This window comes from Benincasa hispida, chromosome 6 (genome assembly GCF_027475165.1).
Source record: "Benincasa hispida cultivar pf3 chromosome 6, pf3_genome.v1.1, whole genome shotgun sequence".
NCBI classification, from domain to species: domain Eukaryota; kingdom Viridiplantae; phylum Streptophyta; class Magnoliopsida; order Cucurbitales; family Cucurbitaceae; genus Benincasa; species Benincasa hispida.
The window spans coordinates 47,486,933-47,513,812 of NC_143483.1; the positions used below are offsets into that span (position 1 = coordinate 47,486,933).

A 26,880-nucleotide genomic window follows, 5' to 3' on the forward strand; every position below is an offset into this window, starting at 1 on the left:
ATTTTGATATTTTATCAGGTAATCAACTCAGACCCTGCCACTTTGCAGTTTCAAATTTCCATACAAAGAACATAGAATCCAAATCAGAAGCGTAATGGGGTTTTCTGGCTGAATTCGATCCACGAATGTCGTTCTTTTGTATTGGATTGGAAAATTAGGAGAAATCTTAATAGTTAGGGTTGTTGATGAGATATTGGCTGGTATCATTATCAGGTGGGATCATCCCTATCCTGGCTGCGAATTTTACATCTGGTTGAAAATGAACTCAACTTTGTTAGGTTATCTAACTTGTCTCCAAGTACATCTGAGAGTGATGTTTAGTATTAAATATTACTGTAGAGGATTAACCTTCATACGAGATTTTTGTTTATCTAACTTTTGTTGTTCCTGGCATTTAAATTAGAATATACTTTGTATGTAATAAGTTTGATCATTCAGGGAACCTTTTTTAAAATATATAATGACAAAAATAGGGTACGATTGAAAGTTTTTCTAAGAATAGGTGTTTGGAGAAACTATTGACAAAATTAGGTAGTGAAATCGTGTACGGGGTACACGATTGCCATGTGGCAAACTCATGTACCCGGTACACGAGTATCGTTTAATCCAACACTACGTCGGCTGACTGGTTGACCGGTCAGATGCAAACTTGTGGACCCGGTCCACGATTCATTTTTCTTTTTTTAAAAGTGTGTTGACTAATTATTATTGTTTTAATTGGAGATGTACAACAATATTAAGACTTTAGGAATGGGTCCACAAATTCCTTCGTTATTAAACTTAATTATATATTTAATCTACAATGAAAACATAATTATCTTGCACTCATATTAAAAAAATGTCATGATATTAAAGAATATTTACAATTAGTTCCTTAACTTACAATTTGAAAATGAAAGTTTATATGAAATTTAAAAACGACCCCTTGGCTTTTACCCCTCATGGGGTTGTCTTCGTGTCCCTCTAAATTAGGTTCACCCTGTTGTCGCTGTCATCTACGACGAATACATCTTCGATCGGTGTCAGCAACATTGAGTCGTCTTGTTTGTCGAATAATACCTTCTATGTTCACCAATGTTTGCTGACACATTGAACCCAAGTCTTGTAAGTTATTCTTGTTGGGATTGGTGTCCTAATTCTCCTGGAGTCTCGTTGTTTTATAAAGATACACATTGTTCAATGAATAAAATAAGTGTAATTTAATTTTGGCATTTACTCATATCCAATAAACAAAACTCCTTGGTTATCTTATGTGAACTTAAGCATGTATATGTGATATACAAGTGGATCATGCCTTAAGTGATAACCTAAATCGGTTTGTAGTATAAGGATTAAGTGGGATACCTGATCTTGGTGACACTACGGATACAGCCCGCTTTGTAGAGGTTTGCAAGTGTTGTAAACTACTACAAATAGTTGATCCTGACCATTTATGTGGATACATGGAGCGGGGGTGTCCTATACGAAGAGTATGTATAAGATCTGGACCACGAGATGACTAGACTCTGTATATAACGCCGTTGATACTAGAGACTTGCATCTCACCTAAACGACCATAGGTGGCACGACCTCAATCCTGAGTGTTTTGGGAACTCCTACCTTTGAGGGCGGTTCTTTGATTAGTATGGGTGAGAGTGGTAAGATTGCCAACTAAACATGCCTACCTTTTTGGGGACTTGTCTGATTTGGGAGTTGGGAACTCAATCTACAAGATGGAATTCACTCCTTTCCTAAAGCAGGGATAAGTAGAGAGATTGCTCCTTTAAGGGCAGATTTCGAGGCTTGAACATAGTGGCCACAGCTTCTCTTTGGAAGAGAAGACTCAGTCATAGTAGAACTATGACTTATGTTCATTAGAGGGATCAATGGTACTTAAGAAGACAAATGTAACTACAGGGATATAACGGTTATTGACCCAGCTGTACTTACGAGCGATCTATGAAGGGTTGTCGCACTGCTCATTGGTTAAGATGAACACATAATATATCTGTGGTAAGAAGAGTTCAACTGTCGGTCTCTAGTGGAGTGCCTGGCAGTTAACGGATGGTGGATCCCGTAACTAAAGAATTTAGTCAGTTATTCACGTACCGTTGGAGTTTCGAGCTACAGGTCCATGATGTCCCCTTGGTAGCTCAATGAATTCAATTGAGGATCAGTTCTTAGTGTTGATTTGAAATGTTCAAATTGACAAGAGGTATTTTGATTATATATGATATAATCAGTATGATGTATGAGATACATTTAGTGGAGGATTGATGTAAATGAGATTTACATTAAGTACCATGGAATAGAAAAAGAACTATGGTTTTTATGTTTCATGAGATGAAATATTAAAACTGTAGGTTATAAATATAGTATGATAAGTTGATTATCATTTATGTTTATAATAATATTAATTATTGGATAATTAATTCCTTTTCTTTTAAATAACCAAAGTAGTGGGTGGTTATTGGATCATGGTAACCGTGAGTTTAAAAGGAAAATGGTTTTCCTATTTTAAAAAGAAATTTTATAAAGAATAAAAAAAGTTTTGAGTTTTCTCTCCGCGAAAAAGAAACTCACGAAGTCGTCAAGTAAATTCAGATTTACTAAACGACGGTTGGGCGAGCTAAACGATCGTGCAGTATGTAAATGATCGCATAGTTTTGCTATACGATTGCTGGCCCAAGGTAAACGATCGTGTAGAGTCTGTAGGCGACAAACCGAGCTAAACGATGAGTTAAACGACTGCATAGCTTTATTTAAACGATTGGGCAACGATCTATACAATAGGTCTCTGCCATCTCCCACTTGTCCAGTCGTGTACGTGATCGATGTTTCCTCCTTCATCTGTCGCATACCAAGTCTGAACAGAGCCCACCCTCTAGATTCTCAGACCGAGAATACCAAGGTTGCCTTATTGGTGGTTTCAGACTTAACTCGACACCGTCGAGGTTTTCTGGAGGCCATTCGTGGTGCTGTGGAGGCTGTTCGCTGTTGCAGAGGAGATCGTGACCGAGGAGATCGTTGAGGATGAGCGCGAAGTGTTCGTGCGGTGTTGCGGTCGTGTAGATCAAGCGTTCGTGGTTGCTGTTGTTCAATCAGAGTTGCGCAACAGAGTGTGGAGACACATCCTCATATGTGCGTAGAGTTTGATCTCTGTTCATTTGAGTTTACTCATGCTGTAATTTCTCTATATGAATTGTATAACCGTTTGTTTTGAAGTCAACTGTAAATATATGATCATTCATGATTGTAATTTGGAATTATCGTTCTTCCGCTACTCATGAAAATCTTGAATCCGATTTCCTTCAGTTATGCACTGAATATTGTTGTACATCGCCGATAAAATTATTTTGTACAATAAAAAAAATAAATATTAAACTATTGGATTTTATGTCCTAAAACTCGTAGTTTGTAAATTAATAAACATATTCTGTTTTGTTTTTCGATAAAGTTGTTATTGAAATTGTAATCTTGAATCCAATAAACTGAGGTCCTGAGGCTATTTAATGTAGTTTGAATTTTATGTAGTGTCATAAATGTGGATCAAGTTCAAATATATAGCCAAAATGGTCTATAGTATATGAATAAGGCGCCTTATTCTGGGGACACTATGGATGTAGCCCACTTTGTAGTTAGTATAAATGATGTGATCCTGAATCGTTCATGTGGAGACATGAAAGTGGGGGCATCCTATGTAAAGAGTTTACATAAGACTGAACCATGAAATAGTCACTTTTTACGTTCTAAATGCCGTTTTATGTATAAAACTGACTATTTCGTTAATTGATGACCTAGGTAACTTAATCTTAATCCTGAGCTAACTATAAACTCCTGTTCACTCGGAATTATCCTTAGATTTTCATAGGTGAGGGCAGCTCATCATCGCTGGCCCAATAAGCCTCCCATTTCAGGGGTAAAATCGGGTGGATAGCTGAGAACATAGGGTGCAAGACGGAATTCACTCCTACCCGTTATAGGGATAGTAAATAAGTTTTTCCCTTTAGTACTGAATCCAGGTCTTGAACAAGGGGCCCCACCCTTTCCTTGGCTCGAGAGGGATTCGGTTTATAGGTTGGACCTTAAACCAATTGTTCATTAGAGGATCAGTGGAACTTAAGGAACAAGATGTAGTCTTGGGGGTAAAACGGTTTTTATGACCCAGCTGAGATTACAAACAACCTGTGAAGGATTAGCTTACTAATCATGGTTATATCAAATGGACACAAATATATCTATAGTGAGGGGAGTGCAACTACAGGATTCTAGTGGAATGACCTGTTAATTAACCATGATCTATAGGTCCATTAGGTTCCTCTACTAGCTCATATGGAATAAACTTAGAACAGTATAATAGAATAATTCGAATTGTTCGAATTAGGTGAAGAGAGAGAAACCGACAAGTATATGTGATATAGTGGTCGGGTTTTCAGTTTAGAAATACAACTTTAATATTTAAATGTGATTTAAATATCAAGAATATGAATATGTTCATATTCGAAAGCTCGAAAATAATGAAAATGGTCAAAGATATAAAAAGTCAAAGAGTTGACTTTTGACTTGAAAAGTCAAACTTTGACCGACCTTATATTGTGATTTGAATTTCGAGAAAATGAATGCGGATTCATGCTCGGGAGGTCAAAATTAGTCAATACGGAAAAAATCATAAAAAGTCAAAATGTTGATTTTTTAGTCAAGGTTTGACTTTGACCAAATGACTATTTTGCCCTTTGACTAGTTAGTGGGAAAATCCAAACTTTTGTTGGATAATTTCACTAACAAAATAGTGGGCTAGGTGTTGGCTTATAGTGGAGACATTAAGTCTACTAAGATAGTGGATTATAGGTGTTGGGTTTTTATGGATTTGGTTCATGCAATTGTTGCATGGTTTTTTTCTATAAAATGAGCTTTTGATTTTAAATTAAAGACTTTTGATAATTTGCCAATTTTGTTTTTAATTTGGGCTGGAAAAAAACCTCTTTTCTTTTTGTGAAGTTCAAAAAGAAAAACCAAACCAAAACCCAAATTCATTCCTTTTTTCTATCTCTTTTCTCTCTCTCGAGGTTCTTCATCCACCGGGTCCCACAACTTGGTTCTGAGCCCAGAGGATAGTAGGTCAACTCTAGTAGTGGTCCGGAAGAGTTCGGGTCGAGATTCCGCAAGGAAAAGCGGTGTTTGGAAGCTAGAAAGGTTGTTTGCTATCCCATCCCTTTTAATTCACTATTTTTCCTCCATTTGCATGCTTATTTCCTTTAAATTAGAAGCAATTAGAGTGTAATTAGATCCTAATTCCGCTGCGTATGTCTCGTGTTCCATCATAAAGAATATTCATATCATATATATGGAAAATTTCTGATCTTAAATCCCTTACCATGCAGTAATAGTAAGCACCGTCAGGTGTGATAAATCGCCTCATGATTGAATTATACAAGGAAAAGTAGTCCCCTGATATAGCTGGCCCATTTGTTAATTCTCCTTGCACACAATGATCATGTCGTCCATTCCAGTAGGATATATATTCCGCATGGATTCGACGCCAGTCTTGGTCGTGCTTACCTCTCAAATTGATCTGGTGTAATGTTTGGAGTGTATAGGACAACGAAGGCATTGTTTGTCGCAGACCGAACTGTCTCAACACACGATTTGGATGATGCCACTCTACTATATGGAAGCATATAAGAGGGCTAACGGTCAGCCAGATGTCTTCACCATCACGACAATAATCAGGTAAGGATGACCAAATCTGTTGTGTGTATGGCGTCCAAATAATCCGACAAAAAAAAAAAAAAAAAGAAGATAAGTATACATCTAAATTTTTTTAAATATTCATTTATATATATATTTGCTACCTGATTGTGCATCAGTCTGTGATAACTTATTAAAATTTGTGGCTCAAAAGTTTGAACAATTAGGGTCTTTAATGATAAAATCTCATCATTTTTAGAAGAAATGCATGGAATTACTCGAACATTATTAAACTCATGCAAAAGAATGTTTATTACTAAAGTACTAAGGCACTAACGCATGATATTGCAGGATTTCAACAAGAGGTTAACGCATGGGCCATACGTCGGAGGGATTCAACGCAAGGAAGATTCATTAATTCAAGCAGTTTGTGTCAAATCACCACTTGCAAGTATGGGCACCTGCAGCGGGCGGCGTCTGAAAAGCATCTGAGTGTCAGGAGGCTGATCAGGGTATGGAATTTAATGCTACCCATCATCAAGCTGGAGAAGACCAACGCCTATAAATAGAAGAAATCCCACCAGAGATAAAAGTTCAGAAGTTCCAAGTTCTCAACTCTCAGTTTTAGTCTTAGTGTTAGTTTGGTCTTAGTTTTAGATCTTTAGAGCTGTGCTGTGGTGCCGAAAAGAACAAGAGGGAAGAGAACCACCACCATCACCGATCAAGGAGCGGAGGAAGCCGAGAAGCCTCGCACGTGTGCTGGCTTCGCACGCCTGCCCGGCCGGATCCGACCTGAGCGCCCGCCCGCTCCGTTCTGTGACCCAGTTTGAAGCTGCCCGCTCGCCTCCCGCCTACTTGCGACCCGCACGCCGTGTGCCCGCTCCGCCTCCGTTGACCCGACCTGCACTTTCGTTGACTGGGTCAGCGAGCGTTGACCAGCCGGTCTAGACGGTCTGGACCGGTCTGTTTGACCTGGTTGAGCCAGTTTGATCGGTTCAACTTGGTTTTTGGTGTTTTTGGGCCAGTTCGAGAGTTTTTTGGCTGGTTCAAGATGGTTCAAAGTGTTTGAAGCCGATTCCGGGAATTGGTTGCTAATTTTTGTAATAAATTAGTTATTTGTTACTTTTTAATGCCAAAATTGGTCCACTTTAGTGTTGTTTACTTATTATGCATGTGATGTATAATGTTGTTTGATTATGTGTGCATATAGTATGCTATATAGTTTTAAAACCCCACCATAGGAAAAGCACATGACATGCATTTTTTATGTCTTATAAGTGTTATAAAATATATATTATACATGCTTAGTTTTAATATAAGTGTTATATTAAAGCATGTTTGATTGAAGGAAGCATGTTATAGATGAATGCTCTAGGGTTATAATTTTTATAATTTATTTTATAATTGCTGTAAAATAACCTAGACTTCTAAAATCTATAGCAAAGATAAAATGCATGCTCATTTAAGGTTAACCATCGAGCAATCCTAATTTTCATAGAAAATAGGTCGATATCTTGTAAAACCGAAGTTACAAGAAAACTCACCCGGCAAGATCTTGGCAAAAAGTCAGATAAAATGACTAAGGTTGAAGGTATTTAAGTTGATGGTTCACGGAACACCTACTACCTGGAGATCGAGTCGACGTATGAGTTAGGTTAAACCGGTTTTATGAACATGCGTGAGTGATGTGAGGTAATAAAATTTGCTTATCACCTAGACATCATAGGTTAAAAATCCAATGTAAAAGTTATACTCGAATGAATCACCTAGACGTAGGATATGTTTAGTTAGCCAAAATGTATCGCTAAGTATTTTATACCCTAACCGTCTAGAACACTTCAGCTAGAGAGAAGTAATGTACTTTTAGCTCCAGCTTCCCTAAGAGTTCACATCGTGAGATTCATGTTTGTATGAGTCAATACCAAGGTGAATAGGGGAAGTTATTCATAGTAAGTGGGAGAAGGAAGTGTGTCAACACATCCTACGGTTTCTTCCATTAGGTCGCACTGTGAGATTCCTATAATGCGCCTGCATGTCTACCCTGGAGCGACCTTACCAATCGGAGGGCTGTATTATAGGAATCGGAACTCCGTGAACTCTAGAAATTGATAGGGTTTCTCAGGTCCGTTTTCATTCTCGTCTTTCCAACTTTGGTAGCATAATGATTCCGATCTTTGAGGTTTGAAAATGGAGGGTCACACTTACGAGAATTACTAAGTGTTAGTAAATTCTTGAACAAAGTAGCGATAACTGAGTTACTATAGGGATAAGAGTTATTCTGGTGATAGTATCTAGTGAAGATAGTCTTGGTTCAATGGAGGAATAGTCGATCATCCCTCGGTGGAGGTTATTCTAAACCATTGAAATATCGTTGCAAAATAGAATAATGAAGAGTATATTATTAGTTTTTTTTTTGTTGCTAAATTTGATTGGATTTAAAAGATTAATGTTTTTAACTAAAAAGGATATGTTTTTCTTTTCAGCATGACTAGCTTTCTAGATCAACTCTTAGCTTCCGAGAAACTAAACGACGATAATTACTCAGCATGGAAAAACAATATGAATTCAACACTAGTAATAGATGACCTGAGATTTGTCTTAATTGAGGAATGTCCTCAGGCCCCTGCCTTGAAAAAGCACAAGGTAAATATGATTTACTAGTTGCTGAGACATGTTTAGTGGAGGATGATACATCAACCTGGATATTGGATTCAGGAGCCACTAATCATATGCTTCTCTTTTCAGTAAACTAGTTCCTGGAAAAATCTTGAAGAAGGCGAGATTACCCTCAAGGTTGGAACAAGAAAGGTTGTCTTGGCCGAAGTAGTGGAAGACTTGAAGTTGTTTTTCGACGATAGATATATCATACTTAAAAATGTTTTGTATGCACCTTTTATGAAGAGGAATTTAATATCCATCTGTTGTATTATGGAAAAAATGTATAAAATATCTTTTGAAGTTAATGAAGCATTCATTTTCAGAAAAGGTATTCAAATCTGTTCTGCTATACTTGAAAACAATTTATATAAGTTAAGACAAACTAAAGCAAAATTTGTCTTAAATACTGAGATGTTTAGAACAGTCGAAACTCAGAATAAAAGACAAAAAGTTTCTTCTAATGCCTATCTATGGCACTTAAGACCTTGTCATATAAATCTTATTAGGATTGAGAGATTGGTTAAGAATGGACTCTTAAATCAGTTAGAAGACAATTCTTTACCTCCATGTGAGTCTTGTCTTGAGGGAAAAATGACTAAGAGATCTTTTACTGAGAAAGGTCTCAGAGCCACAATACCATTAGAGCTCATACATTCGGACCTCTATGGACCGATGAATGTCAAAGCATGAGGTGGGTATGAATATTTCATCAATTTTATTGATGATTATTCAAGGTATGGTCATATTTACCTAATGCATCACAAGTCTGATTCTTTTGAAAAGTTCAAGGAATATAAGGCTGAGGTTGAGAACCAGTTAGGTAAAACAATTAAGACACTACGATCAGATCGAGGTGGGAAGTACATGGACTTAAGATTCCAGGACTATATGATAGAACACGGAATCAAGTCACAACTCTCTGCACCTAATATGCTTCAGCAGAATGGTGTATCTGAAAGAAGAAACAGAACTTTGTTGGACATGGTTCGCTCAATGATGAGCTTTGCTGAGTTATCTGATTCCTTTTGGGGACATGCATTAGAGACTGTTGTCTATATTTTGAATAACGTTCCCTCTAAAAGTGTTTCAGAAACACCTTATGAGTATGGAAAGGGCGTAAAGTCAGTTTACATCACTTTAGGATTTGGGGATGCCTGACACACGTGTTAGTGCAAAATCCTAAAAAGTTGGAACGTCGTTCAAAACTATGCCTATTTGTAGGTTATCCAAAAGAAACAAAAGGTGATCTATTTTACAATCCTCAAGAAAATAAGGTATTTCTATCGACAAATGCCACATTTTTAGAGGAACACCACATAAGAAGTCATTAACCTCGCAGTAGACTAGTATTGAATGAAATTTCCAAAAACGCTACAGATAGAGCTAGTTCATCTACTAAAGTAGTAGATAAAACTAGTACATCTGGTCAGTCACATCCTTCTCAAGAGTTGAGAATGCCTCGACGTAGTGGGAGGGTTGTTCATCAGCCTGACCGTTACTTGGGTTTAACAGAAACACAAGTCGTCATACCTGATGACGACATAGAGAATCCATTGACCTATAAACAGGCGATGAAAGATGTGGACCATGATCAGTGGGTCAAAGCCATGGACCTCGAAATGGATCCTATGTACTTCAATTCTGCCTGGAAACTTGTAGATCAACCAAATGATGTAAAACCAATTTGTTGTAAGTGGATCTACAAGAGAAAACGAGACCAAGCCGGTAAAGTACAGACTTTTAAGGCTCGACTTGTGGTAAAGGTTATATTCGGAGAGAAGGAGTGGACTATAAAGAAACTTTCTCTCTCGTTGCTATGCTTAAGTCGATTAGAATACTCTTATCCATTGCCACCTTTTATGACTATGAAATTTGGCAGATGGATGCCAAGACTGCCTTTCTAAACGGAGATCATGAAGAGAGTATCTATATGGCACAACCAGAGGGGTTTATTGCACAAGGTCAAGAACAAAAGGTTTGTAAGCTTCAAAAATCCATTTATGGGTTGAAACAAGCTTCTAGATCTTGGAATATAAAATTTGATACTGTGATCAAATCTTATGGCTTTGAACAGAATGTTGACGAGCCTTGTGTTTACAAGAAGATTATCAATTCTACTATAGCGTTCTTAGTTTTATATGTTGACGATATTCCACTCATTGGGAATAAAGTAGGTTACCTAATTGACATCAAGAAATGGCTAGCAACGCAGTTCCAAATGAAAGATTTAGGAAATGCACAACATGTTCTCGAGATTCAGATTATTCGGAACTGCAAGAACAGAACACTAGCCATGTCTCAAGCAACTTGTATACACAAAATGTTGTCTACGTATAAGATGCAGAATTCCAAAAGAGGTCTATTACCTTACAGATATGGAATTCATTTGTCAAAGGATCAATGTCCTAAGACACCTTAAGAGGTTAATGATATGAGACGCATTTCCTATGCTTCCGCAGTAGGGAGCCTGATGTATGCAATGTTATGTACTAGACCTGACATATGCTATGCGGTAGGGATAGTCAGTAGGTATCAGTCCAATCCTGGATATGATCATTGAACTGCCATTAAAAATATCCTCAAGTATCTTAGGAGAACGAGGAACTACATGCTCGTGTATGGTACTAAGGATTTGATCCTTACTAGATACATTGACTCTGATTTTCAAACCGATAAAGATGCTAGAAAGTCTACATCTGGATCAGTGTTCATTCTTAATGGAGGAGCAGTAGTGTGAAGCAAAACTTTATTGCGGATTCCACAATGGAAGTTGAATACGTAGCTGCTTGTGAAGCAGCAAAGGAAGCAGTATGGTTGAGGAAATTCTTGACAGATTTGGAAGTCATTCCAAATATGCATATGCTTATCACCCTATATTGTGATAATAGTGGTGCAGTTGCAAATTCAAGAGAACCAAGAAGCCAAAAGTGTGACAAGCATATTGAGCGCAAATACCATCTGATCCGGGAGTTGTACATCATGGAGACGTTGTAGTAACCCAGATATCTTCTGAGCAAAACATTGCCGATCCTTTTACAAAGGCCCTCATGGCTAAAGTGTTTGAAGGTCACCTACAGAGTCTAGGTCTACAATGTTTGTAAACTAGGACAAGTGGGAGAACTTTTGGGGATTGGCTGACTACTTCTGCTTCAATCGGGTAAATGGTGGCTAAGGGTTGGATGGATAGCGGGGAGGTGGACGCACTGCAGGCGATGGCACGTTATAGAGATAAGTAGGGATAGGGTCATGCATCGGACCCACCAAAGTAATATTTGGAATGAACGGTGGTGGAGTGGGCTTGGTGTAAGGCTTCTTGGCAGCCGCGGAGGAAGAAGGGTGCTGCTGCCTCGGTTTTGTGGGAGTTTTGGGTTTTGGTTTTGCGATGGTTTTGGGTTTTTGGTGGGTTTTAGAGGAAAGGTTTGTGGTGGTTTTGATGGGTTTCGACCGAGATGGTCGCTGAGAAGTAGAAGAAGGCCTGACGTGTAAAGGCTTGGTAGGAACGGGTGTTTTTTGAAGTTCGTCGAGGGTTTGGAAGAGGTGACATTGAAGTAGATGAAGAACAGAAGGAGCTTACCGGTGACATGTCTCCGTAGCTCATCGATTGGTTTTGGCTGTCGGACGCTGAAGACATTGTTGCTGAAGAATGATCGGAGTAAAAAGCTTGATTGAGCGGAGGTGAAGGATTCGGGTGCTAGGGTTTTTTTCTTTCGAAGAGAGCTTTGAAGGCGATGGAAGAAGAAAGAAAACGAAGGGTTGCACATTTTATAAGTCTGAGGAGAGAGAGTGTCAGACGGTGCCCGACGTCCACATTTATTACGAAGATGAAAGGACGTGCCTAGAGCTTCCAAGCACTCGAGTGTTTTGCGTTTTCGAGGTGCGTCCTTTCAATTTAGGCCATGCATTAGACTTTAGTCCAACGCGCCCGTTTTATTCCCAACCTAAGCTTCTTCCAATTGTACACAACTTTTTTTTTTAAAAGAAACACCGCAATGTAATGAACGCTATTCTCCGAGACCCCTGCCACCCTCAAACTTAGAGGTTGGCAGTGTTCTCACCGTAAGCTAAAAGCAAACTCACAGGAATGTGGTAACAAACGTTTGAACAAAGGTTTGCGCGCAATAAAACTTAGACTTTCAAAATTTGAAGAAGCTATTAAAAGTAAGGAAAGACTTATGATGCTTAGTTAGCAGATGCGGTGAATTATTTGTACCATCATAGATGCATCGCAAAGAACCGCAATCAGACAAGGAGAATTTCAAAAGGATAATGCATAAAAGATAACAAGAACAGAACCTTAAGTAGAACAATGCATGCGACAATGCATTGGAATTCATGCGATTGAAGCCATGCGTTGAAGAATGTGGAGGATTCTTTCGTTGTAATTGAGCATCGAGGAGAGTTATTAATGCACCTACAAGGAGCAAACGCACCATAACCAAGGAAGCAACCGCATATCCAAAATAACAATAAAAATAAACTAAAATAAGAAAGCAAGGTAAAGATAGAGTAGAAGACGTCCCTGGAGAAATTGGAGTGTTGTCACCGCAAGGAATTCCCATGTAGGAGATGGTTCTTAACTGCTTGGGTCAAGGAGTTCGCCCTGACCATTGGAGCTTCCCGCAATTGTTGGACACATGATGGTTAACATGCGCCTAAGACTGCTTCCAGCTCATGCGACATATAACCTTTCTATCTTGGTGTCAATATTTGACTTTCAGCGCATTGCCTATACTTCAAATATTGTTTGCAGTTTGGTCGCACAATCTACAATACGCCTAAGATTGAAAAGGGTGCCTGCGAAAACACAAAACTTCACAAAACATTAGCTGCCAAGTCCCCGACAACGGTGCCAAAAACTTGTTGAAAGGATAATTAGATGGGGTTGATTACGCAATCATGCATTAGACATGGCTTAAGCTATGCATTTACGCCCAAGCATCAGAGGTCATGCGTTGGAATGAAAATGTGTTAATCTAGTGTGGAATGACCATGCGTTTCTATCACAAGTTTTCTTACACTCGCGCCAAGTATAACGCGAATGCAAGTTTCTCGGGTAATCCGAGGTCGAACACAGGGACTTGTCCCTCAATAATGCTTGTGAAGCAATGCGTTTGAGGCGATGAAAAGAAAAATAAAAAGAAGTTTAATGGATTTACACACTACTCCTACTCCTATCTAAACAGATTGAGCAATAGAAGACTTGCGATGAGAATAGATAGATACACAATAACCATTAACACATAGTAATTTTTATTATCTTAAATCGCTCGAGTAATCCCAGCTTGTCACACTAACGCATCACACACCTCTCGGTGGTCAGTCGCATGACTATATCTCTATAGTGCATGGTTGCGTCGAACATAAGATTGTGCCTATCTCTAGGAACAATGCATACTTTGCTTTAGTGCGTTCCATCTCTTACCTTCTCAAGCAGTTAGACGCGTCTATTTAACTTATAGACAAGTAATGCAACAACCCATAGATAAGTGTTGCTACAGCCTTTCACTAAGTAAAAAGGATTAACTCACTATACTCGCACAATTCACACCTCTCGGTGGGTTGCTACATGCGTCCTATCTCTAGGTTACACGATTAAGTTTGCAATCTCATTTGATAAATAAACGACGAAGGTAAATGATGATAAAGATAAAGATGATGAAGAAGATGGCATTGAAGGAATCAAGAGATGCATTGATTACAAAATGTCTTAATATCTTAAGCTAAAATGTAATACAATACAGAGGGTAGAAGATAAATGAAGGACTCTGCATCAAGGCTGCCGGTAGTGCCATGGATGAATGGTGGAGATGTCTCTCTCGAGCTCTATCTCCGGCAAAAGCTCTAGTCGTCACTTGGTTTGGTTTGGGAGGTGAAGAATTCTCACTGAAAATCTCACTCATGCTCTCATCTGTGATTGTAAACCTCTACCTTAAGGCAGAAGTTTGAATGCTTTGAAATGAAGGTCGAATAGGCTATTTATAGGGTTTAAACGCCGACAGCTATCATGATTGCGTTATGTCTCACTGCTGCCTTTTTCGGGGTATGGGCAATGTCACATCGTCTTATCTTGTTGATACTTCCAAGGTATGCGTTCGAGCTTAATTCAGTGAAGTATCAATGTGTTCTACCCATCTTGCGATCGTCCTTCTATTATGGTTGTCACTTCGTGGCCGCAATTTCCAATTGATCACCGCAACTTCCATGCGATGGACGCATTCGATCACCACATGCATTCATCTATGCGATAGCTCGGTTTTTAGCGCATGCATTTGTATTTGCGGTCGCCTGGCTTCAACACATGCATTTGTCTACGATTGCTTATTTCCAACGCATGCGTTTGATTCCTGCAATAGCTACAAAAATAGATACTTTGGCACGGAGTAATGCATAATATTGGGGTCAGTGAGGATTTAGGTGCTAATCGACGCAAAACTCAATTTTTTGCATATTCTAAGTATTTTCACCGCATTTTCTACTTATTAGCCCTCATAATTCTAAATAAAAGGCTTATAATAACTGGCATTTCTGCCAGTTATCAGTCTGTCAAATATTTTTCTGTACACAAGTAACATATTTGCTGACTGTTTAGAGACAGCTAATACACCACTCCATCTAAAATTATAAAAAATACAATTAATTTATATTCTTACATAAAATGGTAATGAAATATAAATGAAATAATACATGGCACTAAGTGGACGATGATCCGAGGCATGTAACTGGACTTGTGGTGCTATAATTGAAAATCTGTCATAAGCCCATACTTGTAGTAGTATCAGTGACCTTGCTATTTCCAATGCTTGTGCATTGGTAGCCCGACAAAGTTCTCTATACAACCATGCAAGACATGCACCACCCCACGAGTATGTACCAGCGTGCTCGAAATCAGACAGTAGCGGGAGGAACATGAAATGCACTAGTGTATTTGACTTGTCAGCGAACAAAAATCCTTCATTAAGCTGCATGATGTATGCTCGTGCATACCTACGTACGTTGATGTCTTCGGCATCGGGAGGTAATTCTAGAAACTGGGACATCAACCAGGGGATACTCAATCTTGATCCTTTCAGATCATCTGGTAGAACGCCTAAGAGCTCTTCACACGTTCTTCCAGTCATATTGTAGTGAACCTGTCAATGGTTATTCGTCCACTCGTAACCTAAATTGTATGGCAACATCCTGCAGCATGATTGTACATTCCCCACAAGGCAGGTAAAATGTGTGGGTTTCTAGTCTCCAACGCTCAACTAGAGCAGTAATAAAGTGTCAATCAAGCTGGATAAAATCGATTTGTGCAACCCCAAGAAAACCTACCTGCTGAACATAGGGAATAATGCGTTGATCAAATGGGATAGTATGTTGTGCAGTTGCCTCCCTTCTCCGACAACTCAACACTACAGTGGAAGAACTATCCCATACTGTTTGTGAACGATGCGTATTTTGTTGGTATAATTGTACAGGATTAGAAGGACCAGGCTCCATTACCTAAGAAGTTCAAATTACATTACATAATAAAATCCATGACATAAAAGATACATAAAAAGTACATAAAACGATACAATTACATAAAATAAATTTATTACATAAATTCATTACATAAAAAATACAAGTACGTAAAATATACAATTACATAAAATGAAACAATTACATAAAAAGTATAAGTACATAAAAGATACAATTACATGAAAAATATAAATATATAAAAAATACAAGTACATAAAATATACAATTACATGAAAAATATAAATAATAAAAGATACAAGTACATAAAATATAAAATTACATAAAAAATACAAGTAAAAAAAAATACACCTAATGACCCGAAGATGAAGCACCTAATGTACGTTGTGGACAAGTGCGTCTGTTATGTCTTTCTCTCTTGCAAATTGTACATCGCACTTTTTGGCTTGCCTCTCTCCAATCCATTTCATTATGAATGCGCGTACTTTTTGGCCGACCTTGTTCTCTTAGTAATTCCGCATTTGGAGGAACTTCTATAAATGATAATTCTGGTTAATAATCTGGGTGTTGTATTGGATGGAAGCGACCTTCATAACATCGCTTGAAATTGGACAATTTGTAGCATTTATCAATAAGTGGTATGTATGTCATATGCATGTAATTACAAACTGCAATTATATGAGAGCATGGAATCTTGAATGACTGCCACTTATTGCAAGAACATGTTCCTTCTTTCAAGCTCAAAACTTGGTGTGTTGTCTTTTATAGGGAGAAATCATACTTATGCCAGTTTGTACTTCAAAAGTTTGACTTTCCCTATCAATAGATGTCACCATATGTGTAGATGCTCTTTTTTCTCACCTATTAAGTTTTTTTAGGGCATATTCTGTATACATGTCCCCACGATCGAGTGCTTCACTGATTTCTTGTCTCCGACGTTCAAAATACAATATTGTGCGATAAAATGTTAGCCTAACCAAAGAAGTAATTGGTAACATTCTAGCACATTTGAAAACACCATTCATACATTCAGTTGCATTGCTTGTCATCCATCCATAGCGGTACCCACCTTTGTGTGATCGAGTCCATTTTTTGCAAGTCAATGTCTGAAAAATATTCAAGACATTCAGGGTGCAATTGTTTCAATTCTTTCATGTATTGAATAAACTTGCACCTTTGGTGTTGATTTCCTGCCTTAAACATCAAGTTTTTTAGTTGCTTTGATTTGTATTTCGTATTGAAATTACTGGCAATATGGCGAAGATAATATCGATGGTACGCTCTAGGTTCACTCGAACCAATTTCTTCATTATTAATTGCAGCAAGAATGCCCTTATGACTATCAGAAATCAAACAAATACCCTCTCTTTGGGTAACATATTCACGCAATGCCTACAAAAACCATGACCAACTGGACGAATTTTTACCTTCAACAATAGCAAAAGCAAGGGGAAATATATGTCCGTTTGCATCAATAGATAAGGCAATCAATAATTTCCCTTATACTTTCCGTAGAGATGAGTTCCGTCGATCTGGATTAATGGCCTACAATGTTTGAACCCTTCTCTTGCAGGATCAAAGGACCAAAAAACTCGAAAAAAAATAGTCGTACCTGGCACATTAGAGGAAAGAAAAAACCAATCTGTTCGTGTTCCTAGATTGTAATGAACAAGAGCACTCAATCAATATGGAAGCTCTGGATATGATTTCTCCCAATCACCAAAAACAACAACCAACGTTGTTCTCTTGGCTTTCCACATCCGTCTATAATTAACATTATAGGCATATTTTTTTTTTAATTGCTTCTTGGAGTAGGACCACAGGTACCCCAAGATCAACTTTAACCAAATTTTGGATTTCGATACTCATAAAATTTGAATCAAGCTATGAATGATCCTATGTCAATTCTGAAAACAAACATGAGTGTTCCCCCTTGAAGTTTGGTGATTTCGAACATCCCATGAGTTTTACGCCGACATGCCCGTAACCTTCAAGCACAACCATCACTACATGATTTACATCTGACAAACCAAAGATCTTGATTTGATTCCACTATAATAATTTTGTAGTGTTCTGTCACACAATATTTTTTTTATAGAAAGCTGTAAATCTTCTTTGGTATTAAAAAAACATTTCTTTCTGTATTAAACTACGGTTATCTACACCTATATTCCTTTCTTCCAAAGTAGACCCTAGTTCACACGTAGAATTTGTAATTTCCCAATCTATTTGGGTAAACATATTCGACGGTACCAACTCAAGATCATGTTCTCCACTACTACCGTTTCCAAATAATTCATCAACTTCAACGTCAATGTCACTATCTCCATCATTTCCAGGTTCAATATGCATTTAAGCGTGTATGCGGTGACCATACATTCCTGTCACAAGTTTTCTCACTTTCTCGCCAAGTATAACGAGAACGCAAGTTTCTTTGGGTGATCCAAGGTCGAACACAGGGACTTGTAACTCAATGATGTTTGTGAAGTAATGCGTTTGAGGCGAAGAACAAAAGTAAAAAGAAAGAAATTAAAGGATTATGCGCTACTCCTACTCCTAACTAAACAAATTGAGCAATGGAAGTTTAACTATGAGAGTTGGTAAAGATGCGACAACTTTTAACGCGTAATAATATGCATGAAGAAATAGAATTGTGGATGGGATAAATTCACCGCGCATTAAGCTTGGTCGCAGGGGTAGTCCCAGCTCGCCACACCAATGCATTGCACACCTTTCGGTGGTCAGCCTGATGCTTATATCTCTATAACACATTGTTACGTTGAGCATAAGATTATTCCTATCTCTACGAATGCTGCTTATTTTGCTTAATGATTTCCACTACTTACCCTCTCGGGTAGTGGTTATAACTATAGCTCAAAGACAAGCATTGTGATAGCCTTGCACTAAGAAAAGAGGATTGACTCGTTATACTCACACAACGTACACCTCTCGGTGGGTTGCTACATGCGTCATATCTCTATGCCGCATGATTGAGTATGTGATAACTCTTGCAATCTACACTTAACTATCTGCAGTGGAAGTAAAAGATGATAAAGAAGAAGAAGATGATGAAAATGGTGTAGAAAGAACTAAAGAGATTCATTGATTATAAAATGTATTAATGTCTTGCGCCAAAATGTAATACAATTCAGAGATAAGAAGAAAGATGGAGGGTTAGATGTAGGCAATCTCTTGCTTACATCAGATGTATGTCAAAGCTGCCGGTGGTGCCATGGATGGGTGGTGGAGTAGTCTCTCTCGAGCTCTATCTTCGGCAAAACTCTGGTCGTCACATAGAATCGGCTGTGGAGGTGAACAATCCTCAAAGAAAATCTTGCTCATGCTCTCATCTGTGATCACAAGATTCCACCATAAGGCAGAAGCTCGGATGCCTTGAATTCGGGCTCTAAGGCTCTATTTATAGAGCTCAGACGCCGACAACATTGGTGGTCTCGCTCTGAATTATTGCCATTTCTGACGCGGTACGTGAAATGTCAACATCATCCTATCCTTTTTTATACTCCCAAGGTATGCGTTCATGCTTGTTTCTCCCGAAGTACCAACACATTCCATCCACCTTGCGATCAACCTTCTATCACGGCTATTACCTCTATAGCTGCGACATTCCATGCGATGAACTGATCTTCATGAAGGTCAACGCATGCGATCAACTATGCGATGGTATGGCATCAGCGCATGCGATCAACTTTGCGATGGTTTGACATCAGCGCATGCGATTGATTCCTACGATAGCTACCAAAAATAGACATTTTGATACTATATAACGCATGATATAGGGTTAGCAAGGATTTTTAGTTCTGATCGACGCAAGCTCATTTTTCACATAAATTCTTAGTATTATCACCGCATATTCTACTTGTCAGCCCTCATAACTCTAAATAAAAGGCTTTAATAGCTTATATTTCTTTCCACTATCACACCCCCAAACTTAGATGTTTGTCCTCAAGCAGGTCTTATACCTAGAAAATTCAAATTTTATCCTCTAGCTTTCCCTTTGCGCTGACCAGCTCTTCAAAATATAATTCACTTGTACCTCTAACCTTGGTAGCAACGCTCTCCTCAACTTTGGCTACTTTTTCAAAGAGATATTTTATAAGTTTAAATCTAGTAAGCCTCCGCTCAAAAACTTTTTACTCATTTCAAGCAACTTTGCTTTTAGCTTTTTACAATGCGTTCGGTTAATATGATTCAAAGCTCTGCGATATAGTATTTAATTGGGGTGCTGAACCTGGTTACGCTCTTCGTTTTGGCTTGCCCCCACGGGTATCATGTAGGCATCCAACTTTGGTTACGTGCCATATTCAACTCAACTCTTGTCTTAATTAGGGCTGCGCCAGACAGAGGAGTTGTTCTTATGCGTTGATCTTGGCCACTTACCTTCGTTTTGGCTTACATGCACGGGTGTCATGCGAAGTATCTGGCTACGGGTAAGTGCCTTTCACAACTTTAACTCTTATCAGCTTGGGTCTCCCCTTTGCACTGACAGTGGAGTTTTTATTATGATTTTGTTTTTAACATCGTAATGTGATGGTCGCATTTTCCTGGACCATTGCCACCCCTAAACTTAGAAAGTGGCAGCGTTCTTGTCGAAAAGTTAAAAACAAACTTGTTCAGGAATGCGGTAATAGATGTTTGAGCAGAGGTTTACACATAATAAAACTTAGACTGTTAAACCTTGAAGGAGCTATTAAAGTGAGGTGAGCCTTGCAACGTTTAGTTAGTGGATGGAGTGAATTATAAGTATTATCATGGGTGCTAATCTTTCAATGCAAAGGGAGGGAAGCGGACAAAAGAAAATTTCAGAAGGATAAAGCATAAAAGATAACAAGAAAAGAACCTGCGAGCAAAATAACAATTGCGTCAATACTTTAGAATTCACGTAGAGGACATAACCATGTATTGACAAACGTTGAATGATGGAGAGGACTTTTCCATTGAAACCACACACCGAGGGGAATTATTATCGCACCCACAAGGAGCGAATGCACACCACATCTAAGAAAGCAACCACAAATTCAAAATGACAATGATCAAATGAATAAACTAAAGTTAACTAGAAAAACAAAGTAAAGATAGAGTAGAAGTCGTCCCTGGAGAAATTGGAGTGAGGTTACCACAAGGAGCCTTCCATGCAGAAGATTGATCTCAACTGAGACTTGTCCTGACCATCGGAGTTCTAGCATTTGATGGCCGCATGTTGGTTGACATGCACCTAAGACTGCTTTCAGCTCAGATAGCCTTTCTATCTCTGGGTCAATATTGACTTTCGGCACATCGCCTTCACTCAAACATCGTTTGCAACTTGGTCTCACAAGCTACAATATGCCCGAGACTAAAGAAGGCGCCTATGAAAACACAAAACTTAACAAACTATTAGCTGTCAAGTCCCCGACAACGGCACCAAAAACTTGATGGTAGGAAAAAGGAGAGAGGAAAAATAAATATGCGTGCATCTTATGATATGCGTTGATCTCCATGTGTCGATGGTCATGCGTTGGACTAAGAAATATAAAAAATATGCTTTTAAGTGCTTATGCGGTGACCATGCATTCCTGTCAAAAGTTTTCTCGTTTTCTCGCTAAGTATAACGAGAACGCAAGTATCTCGAGGTGATCCGAGGTCGAACAAAGGGACTTGTAACTCAATGATGTTTGTGAAGTAATGCGTTTGAGGTGAAGAACAAAAGTAAAAAGATAGAAATTAAAGGATTATGCCTACTCTTACTCCTAACTAAACAGATTGAGCAATGGAAGTTTAACTATGAGAGTTGGTAGAGATGCGACAACTGTTAACGTGTAATAATATGCATGAAGAAATAGAATTGTGGATGGGATAAATTCACTGCGGCATTAAGCTTGGTCGCAGGGGTAATCCCAACTCGCCACACCAATGCATCGCACACCTTTCGTTGGTTAGTCTCATGCTTATATCTCTATAACGCATGGTTGCGTTGAGCATAAGATCATTCCTATCTCTAGGAACGCTGCGTACTTTACTTAGTGAGTTCCACTACTTACCCTCTCGGGTAGTGGTTATAACTACCAGCTCATAGACAAGCATTGAATAGCCTCGCACTAAGCAAAGAGGATTGACTCGTTATACTCACACAACGTACACCTCTCGGTGGGCTGCTACGTGCGTCATATCTTTATGCCGCATGATTGAATATGTGATAACTCTTGTAATCTACACTTAACTCTCTGTAGTGGGAGTAAAAGATGATAAAGAAGAAGAAGATGATGAAGATGGTGTTGAAGGAACTAAAGAGATGCATTGATTACAAAAAGTATTAATGTCTTAAGCCAAAATGTAATACAATACAGAGATAAGAAGAAAGACGGAGGGCTAGATGTAGGAAATCTCTTGCTTCCATCAGATGTATGTCAAGCTGCTGGTGGTGCCATGGATGGGAAGTGGAGTAGTCTCTCTCGAGCTCTATCTCTGACGAAACTTCGGTCATCACTCGGAATGGGCTGTGGAGGTGAAGAATCCTGAAGTAAATCTTGCTCATGCTCTCATCTGTGATCACAAGGATCTGCCTTAAGGAAGCAGCTCAGATGCCTTGAATTTGGGCTCTAAGGCTCTATTTATAGAGCTCAGACGTCGACAACATTGGTGGTCCCGCTCTGAATTACTGCCATTTCTGACGCGGTAGGTGAAATATCAACATCATCTTATCTTTTTTTATACTCCCAAGGTATGTGTTCATGCTTGTTTCTCCCGAAGTACCAATACATTCCACCCACCTTGCGATCAATCTTCTATCACGACTATTACTCTGTAGTTGCGGCATTCCATGTGACAAACTGATCTTCATGAAGGTCAATGCATGCGATCAACTATGCGATGGTCTGACATCAGCGCATGCGATCAACTTTGCGATGGTCTGGCATCAGCGCATGCGATTGATTCCTGTGATAACTACCAAAAATAGACATTTTAACACCGTATAATGCATGATATAGGGTTAGCAAGGATTTTTAGTGCTGATCAACGTAAGCTCATTTTTTACATAAATTCTTAGTATTATCACCGCATATTCTGCTTCTTAGCCCTCATAACTTTAAATAAAAGTCTTTAATAGCTTGTATTTCTACCTGCTATCACGCATCGACATATTTATTATGATTTTTTCAAATGTTATAGTTGACAAAAAATATGTTAATATGTCAACCCAAAAAAATCCAATTTCTAAGTTCAACATATAAGATCTAAATATTATATATTTAAATCAGCTCAAATCTAAGATTCATAAACTATACATTTAAATCAGCCCGAATCTAAGATTCATAAACTATACATAGCCCAAATCTAAGATCCATAAACTATATATTTAAATTAGCCAAAATTAAACAAAATAATATATCCATGAATAATACATTTAATTCAGCCCAAATGCAAACGAAATAATATATATATATATATATGAACCAATCTTCATTTTTATAAACATATACATATATTTCTACATTCAACCCAACAAATACATAATCATCCAACGAATTAATCATAAAAAAATAGTCCAACAAATAGATAAATATAATCATCCAGAAAAATAGTCCAACAAAATCAACCCAACAAAATCTAATTTCTAAGTTCATAAACTACATTAGATAAAATCAACCCAACAAATAGACAAATATATACATATATTTCTAGATTCAACCCAACAAATAAACCATGGATCCATAAACTACACATTAAGTTCAGCCCAAGTGCAAAAAAAGATGATATATATATATATATATATATATATATATGAAGATTATATATTGGAAAACTAGGGAAAGAATTTTACCACAGAAGCGTTCGGACGATTTTGGACGGACGAACAAATGGAGGCAAAATGATACATTTGGATGCACAAGACGGAAGAAAATGGAGGAGGATTTCAGATGATTTTGGTGGGAGAAGAAGAAACAAAGAGTGGACGAAGGAAAAGGCAGAAGCGTTCGGTCGGATGAGGAAAAAGAAGAGTCGCGACCCTATTTAATGGAGGAGGAAGTTGTGTACCGGGTACACGATTTAAGGTAATTGTGCACCAGGTACACGATTTCCTCAATAGTCAACGTTGCATGACTGCCACGGCAGACTGCGCGTGGCAGATCAACAGGAACTCATGTACCCGGTACACGATTAAGGTGTAATCATGTATCGAGTACACGATTTAAAAACCTATTTTTGACAATACTTTCACTCCTATCCTATTTTTGTCATTATATATTAAAATAACATTATTTTAAAAAAATTCTCATTCAAGTTAAAGCATTCCTAATGTGGAATGTCTTATTGAAGTGTTGGTATTTTCTTTTTAAAAGAAGGGAAAAACATCCCAAAAAGTCTGGTTTAAACATATTTGGTAGTGATTTTGAAATAGTTGAATTTACTTTTATTACAATCACTCTGAAAATCAATTTTAAAGGAGTATAACTTAACTAGCATAAAGCTTGTAATATGATTAGAGATTTGATTCCCTCGCCCCATATATTGTAAAAAAAAGTTCAATTTTAAGCTGACTTGGACACTCATAGATATTAAAAACAAGGTTCAATTTTACCGGTAAGAAAGTTGTATTTAGAAGTGTAAATTCACATTAAATTGATTTTGAGTAATTTAGGGTAAGTTTGAGAGTGATTTTAAACATGATGGAAGTGATTTAATCATTTTAGAATTACTCCAAAACATGCTCTTCGTCATCTCTTAGATTAGCTTTTGGCCTTTCAGCGTAGCTTAGGTGGATGGCAAAGAAGGCGGCTTTTGGAGGGCGTACAGTCCTTTTAAAAGAAGAGAAAAGTGATCACTCTTTTCATTGAATTCTGAAGTGCTGCATGAAGACTACTACAAGTCGTGTCACCATGAGAGGCCAAATCAACTCTTGGATTCGAAAACATATCTTGCTTTTTGTAGAAAGATTTGAAGTTAGTGCTTAAGTATCTATCTAACACATTCCTATTAAAAAAGGGTATCTATCTAGTATCTAACATATGCTCTGGTTTGAAACATGAATAGACTTCTGAAATTTCCCTTTTATCTTTGTATAATGAAGCATTTTAAATACCCAAAAAGAAACCTCGGAGAAGAAACACCAATTACTAACAAATTTGATATCAAATTAGTACACAACTTGTCGAAGGAAAATATTCAACTAAGCTATCAAAACTTACTGAAAAGGGTGAGTTAACAGAACTAAGGTCTAACCATCATGAATCAAGCATCAGACTGTTTCAAGGGAGTGTGGGAATCCACCTATCTTGGTTAATGAAAGATTCCACCGAGAAGCGTCTTAGTTGCGAGGCATCAAGCGTCCTTGCCCATGGAACTCTCATGGAAGTGGAAGATCCTGGCCCTGTACTATTCTCCTCGACGTACATAAAATTTTGCCTAAAGAATGTAACACCAATTAGAACATGGTAGGTTGGTGCCTCACCTTGAAAAGGCGAGGCTCACAAAATAACGTGCCTTACACTTAAACCCCAGAAGACTATTGCGCTTTATTGTACCCTAAACTTTAGAAAATACTAGATGTGAACTTACTCTTGGCCCTTGAAGTTCCAGGCATCCCATCCGTCTGGTGCTACCACTGTACCCATTATAGCATCTTCAAATATAACTCTGGAAAATGGACCATATGCTCTCCCCAACAAAGCTTTGCCACTACCCGTTATGGTGCACCGTTTAAATACAAATCCGCTTGGATCTGTTGCTGATTTTCGACCTTGTGCAGTAATGAACCCTTGGTTGACTTGAGGGAGTTTTGCAACATTAACATTTATCAAACAGTTCTGCATTTTCAAAAGAACATTCATTTTTGGTCTCAAGTTGCTGTAAAAGTCTCCTCCATTTATGTAAATAACAGAACATTGACATTTGAAGTGAGTACCTTATAAACTGATTGGCCACTACCAAATATGAAATCTATGGCTCCTTCAATGTAGCAAGCATGGAAGAAATGGCGACCTCGTACATCCCATAATGTGTCTTGAAACCCTTTGAATCCACAACTGAAAAACGCCGATTTGTCACCGTAGATTCTTGCTGCTAATGCTTGTGTAAAGAAAGTTCCATCATTAGGAACAAATATCTCTGGAGCTTCTGCAAGGTTGAAGGAGTTCTGTGTGCATCACCAGCAATACATAATCAAACATCTTCATTTACCACACAAAAGCAACAATTCTATAACAAGACAGACATTGATCAATGATTGAGCAATTGAAGCCTGCTCTGACTGCTCTCAGGTGCGTATGCCATATGATATATATCGTTAACTATGAACTTAACTTGCACCTTACTTTGCTTTAAGCTCTCAAATGATGACATGAATCTAAATTTATAGAAGCTGCAGCACCTCAAAAGTAATGCCTCTCGCAATAATGTTAGGAGGATATGAAGTAAATGTAGCACTAGTATCTGTTTGTTGATGATCGTTGAACGTGATAACTGTATTACTGCGGCCGGCTCCTTCGAGATAAATGAAAGGTTTTTCTTGTGGGATTGTCACCTTTTCTCTACAAAATGTTCGCCAACAATATTAGAACAAAACCCCAATACCAAATTCATTGAATTAGGCATATGCATTTGTAGTATTATTATTACTTGTAGACACCAGAATTGATTTGAATCTTAATCCATTGGATGTTGTTAGGTGGAACTGAGTCGATGGCTGATTGAACGGTATGGACATTGCCTCTGCCCGATTTGTCAACAACGACGACGGATTGAACTATAAGGTCAAAAGTTCTTGCATGATTCACAGCTTCAAAACCAAAAACAGTAGCATTAAAAAGGGTGACGAGCAAGAGAAATGGAGCTAGTAGCAGCATCTTTTATATTTTTTTGGATTCAGTTGTCAGTTAGAAACTATAAGTTGTGAATTATCAGCATAATGGTGAAAACTGAAGAGGTAATAGGCCTTATATTCACACATTAACATATAAACAGAGAGATCTGAATTCATAAATGCAAATTCTTTTGAAAATCATCAACATGATCTTATTTGATTTTGTTTTTACCGATGAGATAGCATGTTATTCATGTAAAGAAACCATTAGAAGAAGAGCTTAATTGTAGTATCAA

At 38.0% G+C, this 26,880-nt stretch overlaps 1 protein-coding gene across 1 annotated transcript; it reads right to left on the reverse strand.

Annotated features, from left to right (window-relative positions):
• Positions 1–24,478: 24,478 nt before the first annotated feature.
• Positions 24,479–26,627, reverse strand: LOC120079257 (Pectin lyase-like superfamily protein). The gene is made up of 6 exons (XM_039033416.2): positions 26,401–26,627; positions 26,153–26,312; positions 25,688–25,918; positions 25,342–25,589; positions 25,054–25,188; positions 24,479–24,581 (listed from the first exon to the last, which is right to left on the reverse strand). Exons 1-6 carry the CDS (start codon positions 26,625–26,627, stop codon positions 24,479–24,481), a joined length of 1,104 nt encoding a protein of 367 aa, XP_038889344.2.
• Positions 26,628–26,880: the final 253 nt, after the last annotated feature.